Here is a 17462-nt window from a genome sequence, read left to right as displayed (position 1 = left end):
AAGAGCACTGCGTTCGCCACAGACTGTGCACTCAAACTACTTGAGGGAGATTCTTGCTATGCCACTGCTGTGTGACCGTGGAAGGTTTCCTAACCTGTTTCCTCTTCTGTTGAGAAGCTAACAGTATGGTTGCTATAGGGACTAAGTGATGTGGAAATCGCGGAGGCAGTGGCTGGTACAGGGAACTGCTCCAAAGCAGTCACAGTTCTTTTATGTCTGAGTTTCTGAAAGTTTGCAGATAGACTACCCCTAAGTCCTCCCTTGTTCCAGAACTTCCAGTGACTCCCTTGGACTACATCAGCGCCTCTGAAGTGATGTGTGCGAACAGGATTCCAAGGTTGTGTGATATACTTGGGGGTGTGGGAAGAAAATACCAGAATATTTCTATCTTATCTCTTCGATTGTGTCCTTATTGTGTAAATTTTTATGTAATGCCTAGTATCACTGCGATTGTATATATAAATAACTTGTAAATGTTTATTTGGGGTTTCGGCTGAATATTTCCTCCCTTTTCAGTGGTGTGCTATCAAAAAACGTTTAGGGAAGTCCAGTCTTTTTTTTTTTTTTTTTTTTTGTCTTTTTCAGACAGGGTCTCGCTATGCAGTTCAGGTTGGCCTTGAGCTCACTTTGTAGCCCATGCTGGTCTCGAACTCGCAACGATCCTCCTGCCTCAGCCTCCCGAGTGCTGGGAGAAATCTAGTCTTTCTAACTTTGCACAAAGGCCCCTGGTTAATGGCCCAACCAGAAGCTTGCTGTTCCAGGTAAAGTCCTGCAGTCTGGCCTCTTTCTCTTTTGACTCCTTTCCCTGGAATGACAGCATTTCCACCCATACCATTTTTCATGCTCATTTCCTGCTTTGCTTAAGGACTTCTGCATAGGTTTTTCCCAAAATTGGTTAACTGATCCTAAGGCCAAGGATCACCCATTCTGGAGAAGATTTTTTTTTTATCTTTTTGAGACAGTGTTTTGCCATGCAGCTGAGGCTGGCCTTGAACTGGTAGTAATCCTCCTGCCTCAGCTTCCTCAGTGTTGGGGTTAGAGGCGTGCACCACCACTCCTGGCCAGGTTTCTAAGGTCCACAACTTTCTTGTTTTGTTTGAAGCACTCCAATTCTCTCCTGCCCCCAACCCTCAGATAGGTGTTCTACATGAAACCCCAGTTTCAATTCAACTATAATTTCTTAAACACTTGATGCATAGAGGATTATAGATCCAACTGGTAACCCATGACTCCTACTGGTGTAACAAAAAATGCCACGCCCCCCCAGCCAGTATACTTCAGTTTCTTAGTTGCCCTTAGTTCCTTTTACAGTTCCTTTTTACTACTATCTCCTAAAATGGGCTGGTCACTGTAATGCATAACTGGTCACTATAATACATATTATAAAAACCAGTGTGGTGGCCCACGCCTGTAATCCCAGCACTTGAGAGGCTGAGGCAGGAGGATTGTTGAGAGTTTGAGACCAGCCTTGATTCTTGATTTGGCATTTAAGTCCCTTCATCACCTGGTTTCTTTCCATTTCTAAACACTCAGATCTACTGCCTACCACCCCCAAACTCTTTACCTCAGCTATTTGGATTTCCTTCCAAATGCTATAGGAGTTTCTTCTACCTGGAATGATCCCATTCACTTGCTGACCTCTTCCCACTATTTCCCAGACAAATGAATAATCCATTCATGGTTCATCTTGCCATTTTCTGGCGAACTTTCCTACTTTCTAAGGCATTTATTAAATTTGTGTGTGGGAGGGGGAGTCGAACGCAGGGGTGCTTGACCACTGAACTACATCCCCAAGCCCTTTATTCTTTTTGAGGTATTGTCAAATTGCCTAAGCGGGACTTGAGATCCTCCTGCCTCAACCTCCCTCAATGCTGGACTTATAGACATGCGCCGCCGTGACCAGCCCTAAACGCGTCCTAAGGACCTGCCAGGCCTGTAAACTTCCACTGTAGATACGGAAAAGTGTGACTACTGGGTCCCCTTGCACTGAACTGTGCCAACGGCCAGATCCTCGTTGGCGGCAACTTTTCCTTAACCACAAAGGATGGGAAACTACAGCTCCCAGAACCCCACGTCAGAGCTGCGCCTGCGCCGTTGCTATGGTGCCACAGGCTACCGGTTCCGGTGCCTACGTCACAAACAGCGTAGTCCCCGTCCCCGGCAGGGCCGCTGCAGTCGCCGCCTCCTCCCCAGCTCCCGGTTATCTTTTCTTTACCTCTCTCTGCGAGTCTTTAGTTTCTTGGGATTACAAAGGAGGTCAAAGGTCAAAGGACATTACCCTGGGCCCTCGCCTTCTTCCAGTAAATCTTCGGGACCGGGCCCCGAGATCCCGTAGAACACGTCGAGGTTAGAGGCGAGCTCCTAACATACCCTTGCTCCGTCTTCAGCGCATAACGGAGCGACGCTTCACGTTCTAAACCAGGGCCTCCGGCTGCCCCCGTCCCAGCTTCTGCGTGAGCGCGGCGCTGGACGTTGGGGGCGGGGCGCCTAAACTTGCTGTGGGTGTCCTACCTGCAGGGTTTCCTGTCATCAGCTGAGAAGCGCTTTTTTTTTTTTTTTTTTTTGGTTTTTCTCCGGTACCAGGAACCGAACTCACGACCTTGCACTTGCCAGGCAGGCGCTTTGCCGCTGAGCTAAATCCCCAGCCCTGAGAAGCGCTTTAACACCGCCCTTCTACAGACTGGCCACCTATAAGTTAGCACGTTGAACACTATTTCGGTCTGTATCTGCCACACAGATTTGAAATAACAAGGTTGCCCGCGGGGCCTAGCACATTTCGGGAAGACAGCGAGATTGTAAATTCCCTACCTGCAACTTGGTAAATGAGTAGGATAGACCAGAAAAAAAGAGGTAATCTGAAAGATGAATGACCATACAAATAAAAGATTGTGCTATCTGGGGATGGAGGAAATGCCAAATTGAACAAGTGAAACAATCAGGACTCACTTGAAGTAAACTAAATTGGGGAGGAGGGGTGTGCCCTCCAGGCTTTTTTTTGGGGGGGGGGGTGGGGGAGGGCTAGGCCCTTGATGACAGATAATGAAGTTGAAAAATGCTGTGTCCCTAGAACTCATTTTGACTTACAGAGCTGCCTCTGATTTTTTTTTTTTTTTCTTTCTCCCGAGACAGAGGCTTGCTATGTAGTTCAGGCTGGCCTCAAACTTGTGGCGATCTTCCTGCCTCAGCCTCCCCAGTGCTGGGATTACAAAAGTGTGCCACCATGCCCCGCTTGCCTCTTATTTTAATTAGGCTTCCCAGGTGCTATGATTTACACGAAGAAACCCCACTGCTAAGACCAAAGGGGCACCCCACTCCACCTGATATATTCTCATCATCAATTACACTGGACTCCGGTTTCTAGTGCAATATAACTTTATTAGTGAGTCAGCATTCCTTAGATCAGGTAATTATCCTAGCTGAAGGGAACCTGTCAGGGCAGCTGAGTAGCCTTCCCCAGGAAACACCCTGCTCTGTCTAGACAAATTTCGTTACACTTCTGTCCACTAGATTACAGAGGCCTAAAGAAGGCTCAGAATTACTTGACCTGGGAGTTAAGGCTAAGGTTTCAGGTAGGTGAATGAAGATTAGCCACACGTATTTCATTCACTCACTCATCTTTTTTATTTTTTTGCAGTACTGGGGACTGTACTCAGGGCATTCTACCACTGAACTACATCCCAGCCCTTTTTCATTTTTGAGACAGGGTCTTGCTATGTAGCCCAGGATGGCCTCAAACTGGTGATCCTCCTGCTTGAGCCTCCCCAGTGCTGGGATTACAGGCAGGTGCCACCTTTTCTTCACTTTTGTTTTTCTGAGACAGGGTTTTGTTATGTAGTTTGGGCTAGCCCTAAACTATGTAGCCCAGGCTAGCCTCAAACTTGCAGCAGTCCACCTACCTCAGCCTCCCAAGGGCTGGGATTACAGGTGTGCGCCACCATGCCAGGCAATTCACTTTTAAGTCTTAGATTAACTTGTTTACATGCCTTGACTTTCAGTAATGTAAGCATGAGAGCAGGGGCCTTGTCTGTCCAGTTCAGTGATAGATACACATTCCAAAGACCTGCAACAGTATTTGGCAAATAGCAGGTACTCCATGTACGTTCATCAAACAACTCTGCCTTGAAGAGAGAAGGAAATTGAGACTTAAGCAGGCATTTGTCAAATGAAAAGGAAACTAATTCCAGGCAGCGGAACAATAGAAGCACCATGAAAAATGTGTTGCTTATGGGTGTTGGCGACAATCTGAGGGAACATTTTCAGTATTCAGCACAAGAACTAATTACTATCTTTAACAGGTGAATTTATGTTTTTGTTTGTTTGTTTGTTTTGGTTTTTTTTTGTACCAGGAATTGAGCTCAGGACCTTGTTGTGCTTACCAGGCAGACGCTGTGCTGCCGAGCTACTTCCCTAGCCTCTAACAGGTGACTGTAAGAGAATCTATCCCTTTTTTTGTTTTGTTTTGTTTTGCGGTACCAGGAATCGAACTCATGATGTTGCGTTTGCCAGGCAGGCCCTGTGCTGTTGAGCTAAATCCCCAGCCCCTCTATCCCCTCTTCCCCAAAGGGAACCAGTAGCAGCTAAGGAATTGGAATGGATGAGATAAATTAAGGGCAAAGACAAGCCACATCAAAGAAGAAGGATCTTTGGATGTGTGCTATGATGACAGGAAGATTCTTCAAAAGCAATGTTCTTAGGTGAAACTATTACCATGCTTAATCATCCGTCTCAGACAATGTACAGGTCTCATTACTTCGGGGTTTTTTTTGTGCAGGAGGTATGAAACTGAGGGCCTTGCACATGCTAGGCAGGTGCTCTGCCAGAGCTGTACCTACCAACTCCAAAATGAGGGTGTGTGTGCGTGCTTGAGATGGAATCTTGCTATGTAGCCCAGGCTGGCCTCAAACTCACAACAATCCTCTGCCTCAGCCTCCCAAGTGCTGGGATTACAGGCATGCATCACCAGGTCCAGCTTGGGTTTTTATTTTTATTTTTTATTTTTTTTCCAGTACGGGGAATGGAACTCATGACCTTGCACTTGCCAGGCAGGTGCTGTGCCCCTGAGCTAAATCCCCAGCCCCAGCTTGGGTTTTTAAAAACTGAAATATCTGTTTCTCACAAATAAAAGCACAGAAGGCACCAGTAATGCTTAATGAATGATTGAGACACTCAAAGCTGATATAAATATAGCTTCCTCTACAATGTCCCATTCACATAGCCACGTTGGGCACCAAGTCAGTGTAACAGCCTGATAAAATAAGGAATACACTGGAACTTCCCTTCTGGGAATGGAACCATGAAATTAGGATCAAACTGATCAGGCCAACTGAAAAGCAGATGAAGGGGCTTAGGAAGTAGCTCAGTGCTAGAGCATATATACTTCGCATGCTCTCTAACCCCCATAATCAAAATGATAAAATCATGTTTTCAAAACATCAAGAAGCTGACAAGGTAGTAATGAGTGAACCAGTCAGATACTAAAATTACTCAATAATCACTCTCCTTAGAATTAATGGCTAATTATTTAAAGTATGGTTTGGGGTGGGTGGGTGTAGATTTTGCCCTAAACCCACTCTTTCTTATTCAAACTTCTTCAAGGTCCAGTTTAACTAAAGCTCTAGGATTAGGTAAGCATGCTCTCAAGCTGTTTCCACAAGGAGGATCCCCAGGGCAGCAGAGATGCTGAAGTGAGTATTTCACAAGTTATCTTTAAATGCTATACTCTTCTGATGAACATCAAACTCACATTCACTGGGCACAGTGTGTATTCATGATACAGTGCAGCGTATACAAGAGTGACAAACTCTTGTAAAGGTCCAGACAACAGGTATATTCAGCTCTGAGGCCTCCCACTCTGGTCTTTGTTGCACATATGGAGTTGCAATATGAAAACAGCCATGGAGCAAAGAGGTATGGCAGTATTCCCATAAAACTTTTATTAAAATAGGCCCTGGTTTACTGACCCTTGCTACTGTGAACATAAAACATATACCAAATAGTCAGTGAAAAGTATTACTGAATTGTCATTCTTTTTTTTTTTCTTTCTGGTACCGGGAATCGAACTCACGACCTTGCGCTTCCCAGGCAGGCGCTGTGCCACTGAGCTAAATCCCCAGCCCCATCTTTTTTTTTTTTTTCTTTTTTTGTTTGTCTTTTTGAGACAGAGTCTTGCTATGCAGTTCAGGCTGACCTTGAGCTCACTTTGCAGCCCAGGCTGGCCTCAAACTCGCATCGATCCTCCTGCCTTCTGAGTGCTCGGATTACAGGCGTGCGCCACCAGGCCTGGCTTTTGTCATTCATCTTTTGCTAGACAAATCCTTTAAAGTATTACAAATTCTAGTAGGAGAATGTGTGATGGTAATGTTAAGGGACACTGTAAAGTGTCCTGACAATCACTATTGCAGACAGGAAGGTTTTGGCCCTCAGACTTCATGAAGACCACTATAAAGAAACTTGTGGGGTTTGGGGAGCGGCTCAGTAGTACTGTTTGCCTAGCTTGTGTGATGTTCTGGGTTCAATCACTAGCACTGCAAGGAAAACAAAGAAAGGAGAAAAGCTATATAACATTTAAGTTCTTACTCTATATCCCAAATTTCTTTACATAAATTTTCATCAGGAAACAAAACCCAATGCTACACATTCTAGTAAGCCCCATTTTACAGATAAACTATGGCTTGGAGAATAATTTGTTTTTTGTTTTTTTTTTTTTTTTTGGTTTTTCTCCGGTACCAGGAACCGAACTCACGACCTTGCGCTTGCCAGGCAGGCGCTTTTGCCGCTGAGCTAAATTCCCAGCTCCATTGGAGAATAATTTGGCAAGGTTCAAAGAGCTGAGCTGAGTGTGGTGGCACAACACTTAGGAAGCTGAGGCAGAAGGATCACTGTAGGCCAGGTGGGGCTACATGGTGAGTTCAAGACCAGCCTAAGCTACATAGCAAGATCTTGTCTCAAAAAACCAAACCAAGCAGAAAAAAAACAAAGAGCAAATTGGCAACACTGCCGGGACTGAACTCCAAGGCTGCAAACATGCAAGGGCATCCATTCGTTTCACTTTGACACTAGCCAACCAATCCTCCCTGATGGGGAAGACTCAGCAAGTACACAAGATTTGTCCAAGTTCTTTTTGATTCCTTGCAGTGCTGGAGTTTTAACCCAGGGAACACCAGCAAGAGCTGCTACTGCTGAGCCACAGCACAGGCCTCAAAATCTTGTATCCCCTCATGCTGCCACTGGGCCTCTGACCCAGGCACTGATACTTACCTCTTTTCATTGCTCTTAAGCTTAAAATGTTACTAGAAGTGAAAACAGAGAAGCTTTTTAATTAGCTCCCTAGCCAGCGTGGTGCCACACACCTGTAATCCCAGCACTCCAGAGGCTGAGTTAGGAGGATTGTTCCAAGTTTGCGACCAGCCTGGGCTACAAAGTGAGCTCAAGGCCAGCCTGAAATGCATAGTGAGACCCTGACCCAAAAAAAAAAAAAAAAAAAAAAAAAATTACCTCACTAGATGGGACATTAAAAAAATTTTTTGGGGGGGATACTGGGACTTGAACCCAGGGTCTCACTCATGCTGGGCAAGTACTCTACTGCTAGAGCTACATCCCTAGCTGCTACTTCCTCTTGTTATTTTGAGATGGTCTGGCTGTTGCCCAGACTGGCCTGGAACGTGTGATCCTCCTGCCTCTGCTTCTTGAGTAGCTGGGATTACAGACACACCACTGTGCTCAGTTTAGATATGACTATTCTCAAATCACAGGTCCAGGTGGATCCTTATATATTTTATAAGTTTTCTTTTTGCTTGGGCCAAATTTCCAGAGAACTGGCTGGGCATGGTGGTGCATGCCTATAATTCCAGCACTGGGAAGGCTGAGGCAGGAGGATCGTTGAGAGTTCGAGACCAGTCTGGGCTACAAAGTGAGCTCTAAGCCTACCTGAACCGCATAGTGAGACCCTGTCTCAAAAAGACAGGGAAAAAAAAAATCCAGTGAACTAAGTTCAAACCCTAGAAATCAAGGTCTATTGAAAAATTCGATAAATACCAATTTAAGACTACTTACTAGGTTGTAGGTCCCCATTTTATGTACTAGAAATTGTCTTTTCTCTGGACTGTAAACACCAAACAAACGTGTAGTCTTTTTTACAGGAAATCCTAAAACCCCAAAGCCCTGGAGGGCAGTCTTATAATGCAACAGCAGCAGTGGGGACATTATGAGAGTGGCATGAGAATGTCATTTTCCTTGTATGAAGAAATCTACTTCCCAGAAAGCATTTAGTAGGAATCAGGGCTGACACTTGCAATAATGAGGGAAAACATCACACTGATCTAAAGATCAGAAATCTGCACTGAGAGCCAGGTACAACAGCACATGCCTGCACATTCCTGCAATCTCAAGAAGTTCCACATCCCTCTTTTACTACTGTGGTTTTCTCCATGCCCACAATAAAGGCATTTTATTCTGCTTTACCTCTTTCTGTGCTGGAAAAACCCATCATATTGGTGCTGTGACTCAGCGCAGCCCAAGCAGCCTTACGAAGGGAGAGAACTTTTGCTCCCTTGGTTTGGGGCCCCCTGCCAACGAGCCTTTTTCCTTTGTCGGGATATTTGCTGTTGCCAGCCTACATCCAACACCAGCCTGCTCCAATTCTCACAGGTGAGCCTCCTTCTATTTCGGGAGTTCCTGTTTTGTTTTTGCTATTTTCTGAAACTTTTCCAAAAACTACATCAGGACTCCCTTCAGAACTACTGTGTCCTCGTCCTAAGGGACGCCCTTCTGCCTTCTCAATGACAACTGGGACGGTGGATTTGGGCATTTTCTCCTCTCTCGCATCCTGCAAAGGGTGACAGCCCTCTCAGGGATTTTGAGAATCGGCGGCTTCAGCCTCCATGGTCACAGAATGGAGAACACTAGCTCCCACCCTTCAAAGCACATTCCACTCAGTTGTCTCCTGTCTAATTTGTCAGAGACGCCATCAAACCAAAACGGTTAGGATGGTACTTTTGACTGTAATATCCTTAGAGACCTAGACAATTTTTGCTACCTCAACAGCAAATGGAAGGAACTGCCGTATGTTCATGCCTTTATTGCTCTCAGGGTGCGTCCTTCTCTCCTTCAGGCATGTGGGACAGTCCAAATGTGCTTGGCCCATTCCACACCGCCAGAATCCCCTCCTGAAGCCTCTCCTGACCCTCTCGACGGTTTCTCCTGCCTCTGCCCCCCCACCTTATCCTGTCTCCATAACCTGACTCTTTACCCTCTTCCTCTCAGCCAGATCCTAATCAGCCAGACGACCAAATCCCCTTACCCCAGTTATCTCAGCCAGTGGCCCAGTCCCCTTCTCTCTACCCTCCTTTGCCCATTTCTGAGCCTTCTCCAGCTCCCAAACACGCAGTTCGCCTAGCCCCTGCTTTCCACACACCATCCTCCGACCCTACTCCCTCTCCCTCCGCCCCTCTGCTGTGATCCCCACCCTTGGCCCCACGCTTGGTGTCATTCTCCTCCACAGTTGGTTGACCGGTCCTCATCCTCTCCAGATACAACATCTATTTCATCTCAAGGTTCTTCTTCCTCTTCTTCCCCTCTTGCATCACCTTCCTCTCCTCCAGCCCACCACATCTGATCTAAGAGGGCAAAAAAAAAAAAAAAGCAAGATCCCGTCTCAAAAAATAGGGCTGAGTGTGAAGGCCCTGGGAGTTCAACCCTCAGGACTGTTTTTTTTAAAAAATAGTTTTCAGTGGGCAGTTCCCCATGCCCAGTTCTGCCTCATCACTTTTAATGGTGCTCACTAATGCCTGTCTCTTGTTTTGGTGACTGTCCCACTCCGCAGGGCCACCCCCATTAGTCACCACTACGCTCCTCTTCCAAGAACAATACCCTAGAAAAAGAGATGAAACAAACTGCCCCTTGAATATGAAGTAAAATCATTCTTTAATTATTAAAAGATAAATTCTGGGCTTTAAAAAAAACCTGTAAATTTTCCATGTAATGTTGAACTGGGAAAATAATTATAGCAGCTTCATATGCATTATCTGAATAAACATTATCACAGTATTAAGAAGGCAAAGTAAACAAATAGCTTAAGTATTTTATTTGTTTGCAACTAAGCTTGTTAACACTATATAATGAAAATGTACAAAGAATAATGTTGCAGTTTTTGGTTAGATTTAAGTCAAAGACATTCATTAATAAGGAATCTTTGAATGTGAATATTCCAGAAATTTCTCTAAACCATCTGATCAGAACATCTGTCTCTGAATATTACTTTACTTTGAAAGGTATTGGCATACATTTGAATTTAACTCAAAATCTTTCAAAATAAGCCATAATTAAAAAAACTACTCTATATTCAAACTAAAACAATTTTAATAGAACTTTCCTTTCCAGAAACAATAATAAAGGAAACAAGGCATTTTGTAAAATGTGGTCCTGAACAAGTCACAGTAAAAAATAAATGTATACTTAACTTCCACCTCCTCAAAACAGAGGCTACTTTCTGTTCCACAGCCTTGGAAATAAGGTGAAGAACAGCCTATAAGCAACTTCGGGCAAAGGGTTGCCAAAACAAAGCTCAAGCGGTTGAACATGGACGCCTCAGAAAAGTTTGGGGGAACCTGACCAAAGGATCTGAATTCTATTTTAATAAATGATACAAAGGTGAAGTGGCTCCTCCCAAGTAGCAGTGCTGCCAGGGCCTGACCCAGTCCTGTGCTCACCTATGTTATGATCCCACTCTAGGGGAGATCTTTTTCCTTTAGAGGCTTAGTGTCCAGAGAGCTCTCCGATTGTGTGAATGAGGTGAGTGCCGACTCCATGGGGTATTTTAAGGCTTGGAGTCAAAGTGTTTTTCTAACAGGCTAGGCAGAGTCCATGTGTCAAGGCCTGTCTCCAATTTGTTCTAATTCCTCACCACACATTTGTAGATCTAGGACCGCAGATCTTTGCTATATCATCATAATCACACCTAATGTCCAACCTAACTTACGAGTCATATTCTGTGCCTGGAAACAGTCCCTGTACTTAACAATAATACCTACACATAAAACAATCCACTCTTACAACTTATATGGTCACAAAACATTAATGATCTTCTGTAGACCAAACAAATGTTTTTAACCATAATTGTCGTGCATCAATTCACAGCCAGAATCCCCAAGATCAAAAAAATTTGCACAATACAAATAATAACTTAAAATATACATACACACATATACACACACTCTCACACACACTTCTTACAGAACTGTGCTTGGGGAGACTCCATTTGTTGAGTGCCACTGAAGGCATATTTTGCTAAACTGCTGCTCCAGGTATTTTTGTTTGGAAAATCTATCACAGTAGGGCAGAGCTTTTTATTGGATGAGCAGAAAAGAAAGATATGCTTGTGGCAACCAGAAAGTTTTAAGGTCTTTCAAGTTGTATAAAATGGACCTGCAGAAACATTTAAGTGTTCTCAGGATGCAAAGTTTGGAGCTGAAATGTGATATCAAACCAGTTGCAAAAAGTGTACAGCAGCCATCTCTTGAGGTCAAACCTGGTACCCAGATATGCAAGAAAGCTTCAGGATACATCTGCAAATTAGAAATAAAACACAAAACAGGGTAAGAATACTAAAAAATGTAGTGTCATGCGTTAAGTCACTAACAATAAATAAGCATGAATCACTACTTAAAAAAGTACTAAACTTCAAGAATTTAATAAACCCGGCCTGAGCTCAGTTAGCTATATGGTTATTTATAATTTATACTTTGAGTAACTGGTAGCTGTAAAATATTTATGTATTGTCTTTTTGAGACAAGATCTCACTATGTATTTTAGGTTGTCCTTGAGCTCACTTTGTAGCCCAGGCTGGTCTTGAACTTCCAACAATCCTCCTGCCTCAGCCTCCTGAGTGCTGAGATTACAGTAGTGTGTCACCACACCCAGCTATGTAGAATATTTAGATTTAAGAAATTCTGAGCATATACTTGGTAAATTAGCTTAAGGAATCAACTTTTGTTTTTTCTTTTTTGACAAGTCTCACTATGTAGTTCAGGCTGGCCTAGACCCACTATGTAGTCCAGGGTGGCCACCAACTCATGGTGAGCCTCCTGCTTCAGCCTCTGGAGAGTTGGGATTACAGGCATAAGCCACCATGCCCAGCTTTCAACTTTCCTGGCTGAATCTCTAGGTATGTGATCTGGGCAAATTATTCAATCTCTGTAAAAGCTATCCTCACCTATAAAATCAAGCTACTAGTTCCTCCTTCATAAAGTTACTGTCAGAATAGATTTTGTGAGGATTTAAAAGGCTTACCACAGTGATAGGCATCCCAGTGTTCTTTAGCTATTACTGTACTTCACAGGGGCTTTTTGTTCTCAGAAGATATCCCTTGTCAAAATCTTGCTCTTAGAACTCAGGAAATTAAACAAAACTTGGTATACTTACAGCTTGTTGGCCTTGTCCCATATCGCCCCATAATTTGATCATGTGTGAATTTCACGAAAGATTCATACTGCTCTGTGAGGGTGGAAAAACAATACATACTTATCCTGGAAAACTGTCTGCCCACCCCGAATTTTTCAAGAATTATGTATCAGGTTCACATGTATCTTCCCATTTTGAATTCTCTACCTTCTCAGACCCTTTGTTTTTTGTTCTTTCTTTGAGATGGTCTCACTTTGTAGTTCAGGCTGGCCTCAAACTTGTGGCAATCCTCCTGCCTCAGCCTGCCAAGTGGTGGGATTACAGGTATGTGCCACCATGCCCAGCTCAAACTGTCTTTGTAAAGGTTACTCTTGAGAACTGTTTATTTTACATCTCAGGTCCAAATCCCTGGCTCTTAGATTTGGTCAGTATAACAGTTTTGATCTATGACAGTATTTTCCTAATAACCATCTCTCCTCTGGTCTAAGTCTATTCCCTACTGAAATATGTACTTACAAACTACAGGTCAGAAAATTGTTGTAAATCTCCTATGGAACATGAAGTTTTAAATTCCTTTCTTCACTAGAAATTTCAATGCACACATTGAAAAACACAAATGGAAGTGGTAGGATACCCAGAAAGCTAAGAGAAAAATTCTATACTATGTAATTATAGAAGCACTACAGAAAGATCACTCTGTAACTTGAGACTCAGTAGAAAGGGGAAAGATAGACTGACATCTGTGAAAAGGGAAGTAACTCAGAGCCATCTGATATAAGAAATAGGAAATTATTTACTATAGAATATCTTCTTTAAAAAATAAAGTATCTTCTTAGGGGCCAGGGATATGGTTCAGTGGCACAAGTGCCTGCCTGGCAAGCGTGAGGTCCTGAGTTCAATTCCCGGTTAAAAAACAAAACAAAACAAGAAACAACAACTTCTCAGAATGTATACTATTAATACATTAAAGGACCCAATTAGTTCTATAAGGGAACCTATTTTACTCAATGTAGTTGCCTAAAACCTCTCTGATCCCAACAGCGTCCTCTTTCACTAAACACATACTACTTTTTATTCGTGATTCAGATCCCTTCCCTTCACATGAGGCTCTACTTGTTAGCACCACTAATCAGTGTCTTTGTTCTATCCAGGGATATAGGCTCAGCGGCACAGCGCCTGCCTGGCAAGTGTGAGTTCAATTCCTGGTACCAAAAAAAAAAAAAAAAACAAAAAAAAAAACAAAACCATATAACTCGCCGGCTGTGGTGGTGCACACCTGTAATCCCAGCACTCAGGAGGCTGAGGCAGGAGGACTGCTCAGAGTTTGAGACCAGCCTGGTCTACAAAGTGAACTCAAGGCCAGTCTGAACTGCACAGCAAGACCCTGTCTAAAAAAAAAAAAAAAAAAAAATCTTTATTCTAGCCTGAACAGGATCTTTGTTTTATTTTGTTGCATCCTATAAATCACAGGATGCCCAAGCTCCCAAATCCACAAAGTGGGTCTGAATATACTGACAATACTGTATTCCAATACCTGGTTAGGAGGTTAGTACCATATTCCAACCATCTGCTTACCAGATAGCTAGCCCAAGCATACCTTCTTTTTTTTTTTTTTTTAAATGTATTTTTGGAGACAGGGTCCTCACTGTGGCTCAGGCTGCTCTTGAACTGGTTAGTGATCCTCTTGCCTCAGGCTCCCCAGTGCTGATTATAGGTATGTGACCATGCCCAGCTGGTTAAAGGATCCCACTTTTAAAGCTAAATTGGTTATTTATGTTAATAGGCCTCCTCTAATCTAGTAGAATTTATTAATATGGATTTTCACATAGCCTTTTTTTTTTTTTTTTTTTTTGAGACAGGGTCTAGCTACCTCCTGTCTCAAAACAACAACAAAAAAAACCTCCTGTCTCAACCTCCTGAATGCTAGAATTACAGGCCTGTGCCACCACACCCATCCTTTTTAAAATCAATGCCTTTATTATTCTTACAGGAGAAGTTAAATTTATCTTTCAGAAATGCAAATGAAGAATTCTTACATATAATGTATAGATAACATGCTTACCATTACCAAACAGTAACCTCAATATTCACAACTCAGTGATTTCTTTTTTTTTTTTTTTTTGGTCTTTTTGAGACAGGGTCTTGCTATGCAGTTCACACTGGCCTTGAGCTCACTTTGTAGCCCAGGCTGGTCTTGAACTCAGAGTTCTTCCTGCCTCAGCCTCCTGAGTGCTGGGATTATAGGAGTGCACCATCACATCCAGATCAACTCAATGACTTCTCTTGCATAAAGCCTTCCACTTTTCTAAATTAGTTCGCTATTACTGAATCTTAATAACAACAATGGCATAGTCACTATCCCAGCCTACCTGCTAATTTGGTATTAAGGATTTGCTCATATTCCTCTCGAATTTTATCTTCATAGTCTTTTAAGAGCCTCTCACATATTATTCCAACTTGTCGAAGGGTAAAGCTGGGCTGGTCCTTCTTCATCCAGGAGGAACCTGGCAAAAGATAAATCTAGTTTACCCAATACATTCCAATTTGAAGGTTCAGGATTAATAACTTCATACCAACAGTCCTTGAGATATATAAAAACTGTTTATAGAAACAGTATCTTTCCTTAAGTTATATGGAATGTTTTCTCTAAATTCTTACTGAACAAAGGCAAACTGAGAGGTAGGAGGAACAACATGTGTCCAGGTGTACTAGTTGATTTGCATACAGAAAAACAGTTCTGATGCCCTAACAATCTAAAGCCCATATTCAATACTCATTTTATAAAGGACAAGAAGAAGATTAAAGTACATCTAAAAGATCCAGTCTGAATCAGGGAAAAGTAGATTCACGGCATGAGGGCTACTTACATCTTCGGAGATCACCTAGACCAGTGGTGGTGAACCTATGTGCCACAGCCAGCTGTCTGCCACCTTGAAAGCTCTAAAAGGTTCGCCAACACTGAGCTAGGCTGATGTTTAATCACAGAAATGCAACGTAACTATCTGCAAACTTAACAAGATGCACATTCTGATTTAATTCTGCAGCAAGGAGTTTTTTGTTTTGCAGTACCGGTAATAGAACACAGGGGCTTGCAAACGTTAGGCAAGCACTCTACCACTGAGTCACATTATAACCAACAATCTGTTTTAAGCTCCATAGGCAGCATGGTGGCACATGCCTATAGTGCTGGCACTCTGGGAGGCTGAGGTAGGAGAACCACAAGTTCATGCCTAGCCTGTGCGCCTCAGCAAGACTTTGTCTCTAAATTTAAAGGGGGGGGTGGTCCCGGGGATATAGCTCAGCAGCATAAGCACCTCCCTGGCAAGCCTGAGGTCATGAGCTCGATTCCCGGTACCAAAAAAAAAATTAAAGGGGGGCCATGTGTGTACACTACAGATGTAATTTAGTGTGAAGGCCTTGGGTTTAAAACAAAACAAGTAATTCCACAGTTGATTCTGATAAGATAGGGAAGGTGTTTCAGGCTCAAGAGTCTAAAGGACATGCCCAATACAAAAGCAGCTTTAGCAAAGTGATTAACAGTTAAGGTCATTAAAATGTTCTTAACAAGTTCAAGTACATTCATAAATTCTTTTTTTTTTTTTCCCCCTTGTAGTGGTACTGAGGATTGAACCCAGGGAGTGCTGAATTACACCCTATTCCTCCACTCCAACTTTTTGTTTTCAGACAAGATTTAGCTAAATTTCACAGGCTGGCCTGGTACACTGTAATCAATGTACCTCAGCATCCCAAGCAGCGGGGATTATAGACATGTGCCAATGCAGCTGGCTTCTTGATCCCTTTTAAATCTAGGTTGAGCAGGGTGTGGTGGTACATATCTGTAATCCCAGCACTGTTTTTTTGAGACAGGGTCTCACTATGCAGTTCAGGCCATCGTTGTATTCACTATGTAGCCCAACTGGGGCCTCGAACTCACAGTGATCCTCCTGCCTCAGCCTCCCAAAGTGCTAGAACTACATGTGTATACCACTACATTTAGCTACAAATCATTGCTTGCTTACACAAAATGAATACAGGCAGTCATCCTTTGTAATCATTTCTCTGTCCATAACATATTTTATTATTTTAAAATTTTATTATCAAAGTCTCAAGAAGCAATTATTGAAAGGTATATCATGTGTGTGCAAGAGCAATCAGAAAGGATATTGTTCCAGAGCTGAGATCTTTGGGTTATAAGGACACAATTAAAACACCTACACATATACACACATTAGGTTGGCAGTGTAGCTCAGTGGTATAATACTTGCTTCACAAGTGCAAGGTCCTGGGTTTGATCCCTAGCACTGTAAATAATAATTATTTAAGCTGAAATTCATTTAACATTGAATTAACCATTTTATTCTTTTTGTTTTGTGGCAGCAGGGATTGAACACTGGGTGTCTCAGGCATGCTAGACAAGCATTATACCACTGAGCTATAACCCCCTGGCCCTCTTTTTCCCCTCAAGATGAGGTCTCAGCTGGGCGTGGTGGCATACACGTGTAATCCCAGCACTCGGAAGGCTGAGGCAAGAGGATGGTTGTGAGTTCAAGACCAGCCTCGGCTACAAAGTGAGCTCAAGGCCAGGCTGAACTGCACAGCAAGACCCTGTCAAAAAGACAAAAAAAAAAAAAAAAAAAAAAGACTAGGTCTCATATGTAGTTCAGGCTGGCCTTGAACTCACTATGCAGCCCAGGCTGGCCTTGAATTTTCGTTGATCCTCCTGCCTTAGCCTCCCAGAGTGCTGGGATTATAGGCATGTACCACCACACTTGGAGAATTAACCATTTTAAAGTGAACAATTCAAAAAATAAAAAAATAAAAAAGTGAACAATTCAGTGGCATTTGGTATAGTCACAAAGTTACACAACCATACCTACCAAGTTCCAAAACATTTCCATCACTCCAAAAAGTAAATCCCTTACTCATTAAGCTGTTTCTCCTCATCTCACTTTCCCTTTATCTCAAGGCAAACACCAATTTGTGTTCTGAAAGGTAACTTTTTACTCTTAAGAAACAGACTCTTTTGTGAAGAGAAACTCCTCTACTGGTTTTTTTTTTTTTTTTTT

General features: G+C 42.9%; 1 protein-coding gene across 1 annotated transcript in view; it reads right to left on the bottom strand.

The window, feature by feature from the left end:
* Positions 1–10044: 10044 nt before the first annotated feature.
* The window catches only part of Akirin1 (akirin 1), a 16397-nt gene continuing 8979 nt past the window's right edge, over positions 10045–17462 (bottom strand). Inside the window, exons 3-5 of the mRNA XM_005395237.2 lie at positions 14766–14900; positions 12418–12489; positions 10045–11561 (exon numbers count right to left, since the gene is read on the bottom strand). Coding sequence (XP_005395294.1) covers positions 11551–11561; positions 12418–12489; positions 14766–14900 — 218 coding nt within the window. The 3' untranslated portion in view covers positions 10045–11550. The remainder of the gene's footprint in view (positions 11562–12417; positions 12490–14765; positions 14901–17462) is intronic.

This window comes from Chinchilla lanigera, unplaced genomic scaffold, assembly GCF_000276665.1.
Source record: "Chinchilla lanigera isolate Chin_1 unplaced genomic scaffold, ChiLan1.0 scaffold00051, whole genome shotgun sequence".
Classification (NCBI taxonomy): Eukaryota; Metazoa; Chordata; class Mammalia; order Rodentia; family Chinchillidae; genus Chinchilla; species Chinchilla lanigera.
Note: the sequence above shows the minus strand (reverse complement) of the source record. Positions and strands in the feature narration are given on the sequence as shown.